The sequence below is a fragment of the Triticum dicoccoides genome, chromosome 5B (genome assembly GCF_002162155.2).
Source record: "Triticum dicoccoides isolate Atlit2015 ecotype Zavitan chromosome 5B, WEW_v2.0, whole genome shotgun sequence".
NCBI classification, from domain to species: Eukaryota; Viridiplantae; Streptophyta; class Magnoliopsida; order Poales; family Poaceae; genus Triticum; species Triticum dicoccoides.
In genome coordinates, this window is record NC_041389.1 from 583949717 (window position 1) to 583956500 (window position 6784).

The 6784-nt window shown below is 48.8% G+C and overlaps 1 protein-coding gene across 1 annotated transcript; it reads right to left on the reverse strand.

Annotated features, from left to right (window-relative positions):
* Positions 1-1554: 1554 nt before the first annotated feature.
* LOC119306220 (UDP-glucose flavonoid 3-O-glucosyltransferase 7-like) lies at positions 1555-3395 on the reverse strand. Its single transcript, XM_037582502.1, has one exon. The coding sequence runs from the start codon at positions 3333-3335 to the stop codon at positions 1851-1853; it is 1485 nt and encodes a 494-aa protein (XP_037438399.1). The 5' UTR covers positions 3336-3395; the 3' UTR covers positions 1555-1850.
* Positions 3396-6784: the final 3389 nt, after the last annotated feature.

The window sequence follows — 6784 nt, forward strand, 5'->3', positions numbered from 1 at the left end:
AATAAGGCAAAAATGGGTCGAACAAGATGCGAATCAAGCACAAGTTAGATCATGTCTCTTTCACAAAGCATGTCTCTTCGACAACAAACTTGAAAAGGGAATAGAAATAGGCAACGACAAGTGACATAGCTTGTCTCTTCCACTTCTACAACGCATGCGAGATGAAATGGGCCACAAGAGCACAGACATAAAAATGTCGGACAAAAAAACACAAGTACAACGTGAACGCCTCAACAAGTGAAGAAAATAGAACAAGGCGACACAGGAATACATCGGCTGACGATGCAATACCAAGAGTTTGCGTGGAAATTACAACAACAAGATCCAACGTCGATGAGACATTACTAAATCACATCTTGATGAAGTTTAAAAGGAACAAGAGACATTGTCAAAATGAACTGAGAAGGCAACGACCGTGATATAGCTCATCTTTTCTTGTCTCTTCAAATTTTACGTCATGGCCTAGAAACGACACATCAGAATGGGCTGCCACCAGCGCACCACGCCAGTGGGCCAATAAAAGTGAAACCAAACAAGCCAAGAAAGGATGCAGCACAAAAAAATGGTGACCAACAAGGCAGGGGGTTGAGCGCTTGCATGAAAATTATAGAAACTAAATTGATCGGTCGCAATTTGGATGAGGCATCATTCCATATAAAAATATTTAGAAATTTAAAAGGAATTCATGAACTAGATTTTTCTTCAAATCTTATAAAAAATACTCACAAAAAATGTTATTCATGAGTATGAAAAAATAAGTAAAAAATAAAAAAATAAAAAAGATAGAAAAATAAAAAAGAAAGGAAGCCCGAATAGAGAAAAAAAGAAATAAAAAAAACAAGGTGACTCACAAGTGTTTTTTATATAAAAATATGGCTCATAAGATGAAAACATGGCTCATAAGATGAAAACATGGCTCATAAGTAATTATTATTTTTTGTGAGAAAGAACTAATTTTCTTGAGAAGAAAATCTTCTCAAATTCGTCAACGACTGAATCCACGAACAAAATAAATAGGCCATGGATAGATATGATGGGGCATACAGAAATCTCACGTGAGTAAATGTGTATTGCGACCCTCACTCTTCTATTCTGAGACCTCCTCCAATGCACTAGTGCTAAGATGAGGTGCTAAACACAGTAAATAACTAAGCAACTAAAGTGCCCAATGCAAATGGTGCTTAACTTGTTGTAGCTAAGCATGCTTCATTTAATGATTTAGCAAGTAAAGTTATCCATTCATTGGTGAGTTTCTTTCATTTAAGTGTTTTCCTTATGTTCCCGCACCTGGCATTGTTTTTTTCTAGGGTCATCACACCCATCCCTTCCTCTTAATTACCTTGCCGCATCATCTTTTTTGCATACATGGCAGCCTTAGCACCTATACAAGTTGAAGCATTGGGAGGGGCCTCAAGGACCCCATCTTCACTTCTTCACACACAGTCCAAGAAAATATATAAGTTATCAATGGCCCGTACAGACGTTTATCGTGCAGTCAGAAAGAGACGATGAAAATAACCCACAACCCAATATAAGAAAAAGACACAAAGCCTGTGACTGACAACACAATAAAAGATAAAAACATGAGCCAGCTGGGTTGACAAGCCCAGGCCAGGAGAAACAAGAACGCATCGGCATGAGGAAATACCACGAATCTGAAAGTTCTATCTAATGGTTGTAGACTTATATGTGAGTTAACTATTTCACATCCTACGATAAAATACCAATTTCGGACTAAAAATATCTATTTCCTTTAATATAATTTTCTCCCCTTGCAACAGGCACTTTTCCTAGTGAAAGAAAACAAAAACAAATCACCATCATGAAACTAGATTACACTGAGCGTGAGGCTATGAGTCCTCGTTGCTGCGAACCCTCGAGGCGTTAGCCTCAGTCAGATCGTCGATCACGCGGTGTAAATCGCGCCACGACGACCCGCTCTCGCTGACCGCGGCACGCGCCCTGTCAGCCAGCTCCCCTGCTCTTGCCCTCATCTTCTCCCACCGCTCTCCGCCCTCCATGAACCCGGCCACCGCCCGACCGATCGCCTCTGCTGGCACGGTGTCCGCGTCCTCCACTCTCACGTTGCGCTTGCCGCCGTCCCACAAGCGCGCGCCGAACGTCGCCACCTCGGTGACCAGCCGCTCGTTGATGAACTGCTCGAACACCAGCGGCCACGTCAGCACCGGCAAGCCTGCCGACGCAGCCTCCAGCACCGAGTTCCACCCGCAGTGCGTCAGGAACGCGCCCACCGACGAGTGGGCCAGCACCGCCAGCTGCGGTGCCCACCCTCGGACGACCATGCCGCGGTCGGCAACGCGCTGCTCCCATCCCTCCGGCGCCCACAGGCCGTCGGAGTCCTCGGAGCGGACCACCCACAGGAATGGCTTGTTCGAGGCCTCCAGCCCCAGCGCGAGCTCCCGGATCTGGCGTGTTGAGAAGCAAGCCCAGCTCCCGAAGCAGGCGTACACCACCGATCGGCTCGGCTTGGTCGACAGCCACTCTAGACAGTCCATGTTGCCATCGCCGCCCCGGTGTACGGCGGAGTCCAACGGCAAGCTGACGGGGCCGACGAAGTAGGCGCGGCGCGCGTCGACGCGTCTGTACTCGTCGCAGTACGGTTTTTCGAGGTCGGCGAAGGTGTTCACGATCACTCCGAAGCCGGCGAGCTGGGCCGCCTTGATGTTGTCCCACTCCATAGAAAGAACGGCGTCCTGCAGGAGGAACTCCGGGAGCTCCGACGGCGGGATGGCGATCTCCTTCCCTGGCATCCCCGGCACGATGACTGACGGGGCGGCAACGCCGTCCCGGATTATGTCCGAGCGGATGGCGTAGAGGTTGTTCATGGCGAGTTGCGCGAAGATGCCGACGGGGTGGAACGTGAGGCGCGGCACGCCGATCTTCGCGGCGATGTCCGTGACCCACCAGAAGGGCACATCGGCAACAACGGCGTCGGGGCGGTGCTCCAGGAGCAGCTTCTCGTGAATCGGCTGCGAGAGGTCGACGGCGCGGAACACCCGCCAGGCGTCGTGCTTGGCGACGGCGCCGAGGCACTCCACCCCGCTCTCGAGGCCGACGTCCGGGAACGGGTAGCGGAGCAGGCGCACCGCGTGGCCTGCGTCCACGGCGCGCGTGACCGTGGTGGCGATCAGCATCGCGTTGGCCGGCGTCACCACCATCGTGGCCTCCACCTCCGCTGGCCTTGCCGCGGCCATGCGGCACGCCAGGTCCGTCAGCGGGATGAGGTGCCCCCGCGCGAAGAAGGGCAGGAAGAACACCCGCAGCGGGCGCCTCCCGCCATTACTGGCGGCGCTCACCCCCGCAGCAGCCTCCATTGAAGGAGAGGTAGATTAGGAACTGCGCTGCGCGGACAAGATTTCACGACCGCTCCCAGATCCATGAATATCTCCCGAATATGGCTATTCCTAACGCCAATCTCGCTCGCACAAACCGCATGGGATCCGAGCCAGCTGGCCCACCAGGTCTCAGGCCTGAAAATCGTTCCTTCTTTTTGGGTCCCGATAACTGCCACACGTGTGGTGTATCGGGTAGTTGTGCCACACGCCTCGTGTGGCATGGACAGCAACCAGCCCACACACCTACGTGTGGGCAAAACAACTAATGCCCACACACATCTTTTTTCCCCTTCTGAACCCTCTCACACGCGTGCGTGTGGGCGAAGTTGATAACGTCCACACGCCCGTATGTCAGGCCTCGTACCCTTCTGGTCCTGCACGCGACGCGTGACGCCCACCGCGCGCCCGCAGTTGCCATGGTCCAGACCCTCGTCCATATTCGTTTATCTGCAGTTGCCATATCGCTGAACTACGGTTGCCATGTCGGATAACTGCAGTTGCCATGGTTGCTCAACTGCAGTTGCCATGTATGGTCTGATCTAATGTAGTTGCCATGATTTCATAACTTTAGGAGTTGCCACATACTAACACTAGGCAGTTGAGAGAGTTGCCATGTGCTCACAAGCATGCTAGGGCAGTTGCTATGTAAAAAGGAAGAGTTGCCATCTGCTTACGTGCACGTTAGGGCAGTTGCCATGTACGTGCACGTTGGGGCAGTTGCCATGTATCATGCAAAAACACATGGCAACTCGGTAAAAGACAGTTGCCATCTGCTTACGTGCAATCTAGGCAGTTGTCATGTACCCTGCAAAAACACATGGCAACTCAGGTAAAAAAAGAGAGTTGCCACCTGCTTATAAAGCACACTAGAGGTAGTTGCCATGTGCGCTGCAAAAACACATGGCAACTAGCAGCTTACGTGTGAGAGAGGAGATGGGCATGTGGGCGAGATGGCAAATGCCCACACACCAGCCCTTGTGTGTGACTGAAAACTGGTGTGTGGGTGAACTGCTAAACGTCCACACACCGGGCCCTCCGTGTGGTAAAACAGATGTGTGGACGAACTATGTCACACACCACACACACGTCTTGTCCTACGTGGCACAGAAAATCAGCTAGATTGTGTCAAGATTCGTGCATATAGTACTGGACGGTGATGGATGCGTGTGGTCGAGATGGTCAACACCCACACGTGTGGGCGTTAACATTTCCGTTCTTTTTTCCAAACCGGTGTCCAGCCCGAATACAATCGCATGGTATTATTCCGTGCCCCACAACGTACCTAGCCTACCCAGTGAGCCCACATGTCATACATCTCCAGTCCCCCAATGAAACGAGATGGCATTTCAAAAAAGGGTCCCGATAACTGCCACACGAGATGGCATTGCAAAATTACCGACGAGGTTGACAACTAGATCCATCCTACAGCGGTAATACACTACATGGGTTGTGTGTCTTCGCAGTTGCCAAGCAGAATACACTAGATCTGCCATGTACTACGTTAGAGATAACCGTAAGTTCTCAGTAGATTGACGCACATAGTTGGTAAATGAATTGATGTGTAGGAATCCATAAAAAGGTAGAGAAATTTGAGAAATTTGGAATAATGGGGGGTGTGAAAATTAATTGCCACTGGTGTCTAACGTCAGTTGCCACCTATCATTGTCGTCAACTGCCACCATGTCAACTTATTGCTTGCCATCCTATTGTAGTGGCTGATGCCATCGAATCGAACGGATAGCTAGCACCCAGATTTTAGAAAAGATAGTGGATGTACATGTCCTACTAGCCATGATATGCTGGTTGCCTACGCATGAAAATGTGATAACACTAACATGTTAACTTCTACATGCAAGCAGCACAAGGATATATTTTTTGTGGATTGTTGATGCGTTCTTGTTCATGCAGGTGATTGATAGCACATTATTAGAAATGAGACGCGGAAAAGAATGAATCACGGAGATGGCGCTGATCTTTTCGGTTCTCAAAGGCCAGAAACGCCCCCTTAGGATGCATCAGAGTACAGTCAACTCATTTTTGCAGGGCCGTTGCTGTCACTACTAGAACAGTACGAAGGCATTGGTATGATGCATGATAACAAAGAAAAAGAACATTTGCCATGTTCGCGGCGATGAAGATGACATTCTACTTATGTCCTACACTGTCATTATTTCGTAGGTTCTTATGACCAAAACACACTCGGGGGGGGGGCACCATGGCAAGTTCAGTCACAGGGCGCTAACACTGACAAATGTACGAGCAGCCAACTTCAAGTAGCTAATGTGGCAAATCAAGATAACGCATACGAAAAAGAAACATATTGGTCTGGACATGAAAAATAAACTTGCAAAGGATGGCAAAAGACTCACGAGTTATGTCAGAAAAAAATGCAGAGCCTTCGTGCAGCACGTGGCATCAGGCGGTACCCATGTACCTGCCATCGACGTCATACACAGGTGAGTCCATAAAAAGTGAAGTTGCGGACGATGAATTAGCAGAAGGAGTATAGTTGACAACTGCAGTTGTCATGAATAAACAAACTGCAGTTGCCATCCCTGGACAACTACAGTTGCCATCCCTGGACAACCGCAGTTGCCATCCCTGGACAACTGCAGTTGCCATGCCAGGACAAAATGCAATTGCCATGCCAGGAAAAAATGCAGTCGCCATGTATTGACCAACAACTACCATGCTTACAGCTTATTACAGTGGTGCTTACCCGGCAAATGTCTCATGGCAAGCTTCACATATTGCAGATAGAGCACGTATTTTTGGTGTGACAGACCACACAAAATGGGCACATGCAGCACAACATGGTAAAGAAAATTTGAACCGCAAAATAGTGCTGCATTTGTTTTTGTGGGAATAGCACGTGACAAAAACGAAGATTTGTAGCGGTGATGGTGGCAAAAATCAAACGGAAAACGCTAACAAGTGGTTTGTGCAATGAGTCATATATTGTCTTCGGGATTTGCCAACTGCTAAAAGCATGTGTGCAACACTAATGGTTGATCACATTTGCCTAGTGAGCTCAAGTCTAGAATACAAAAGTTTTGATGCTAGAACACACTGGTTGCCATGTATTGGCAACAGTATTTGCCATGTATGTAGGACTGCAGCTGTCATGCATATAGAATCCAAGTTTTTGTACTGAAATGAGCTGGTTGACATGCGTTGGCAATAGTAGTTGCTAGGTTTGTTGGACTGTAGTTGCCATGACTGGACAACTACAGTTGCCATGCATGTCCACAGGCAGACTCACGGCTTGCTGTTTAAATGATGTCATGCCAAATCACTTGAAGTTGATGTGATCCGTTACGATAAACATGTTATTCAAGCAAAATCTTACGCTCGTACTTGTTTTTTTTATTACAGGGCCTACAACTACATTGAACAACGGCGCAGGGACATCTATTGCGGGGAGCTGT

Excerpts from the sequence above, each read along its gene's own strand:
- LOC119306220 (XM_037582502.1), bottom strand. The coding sequence starts at position 3,335 with ATGGAGGCTGCTGCGGGGGTGAGCGCCGCCAGTAATGGCGGGAGGCGC.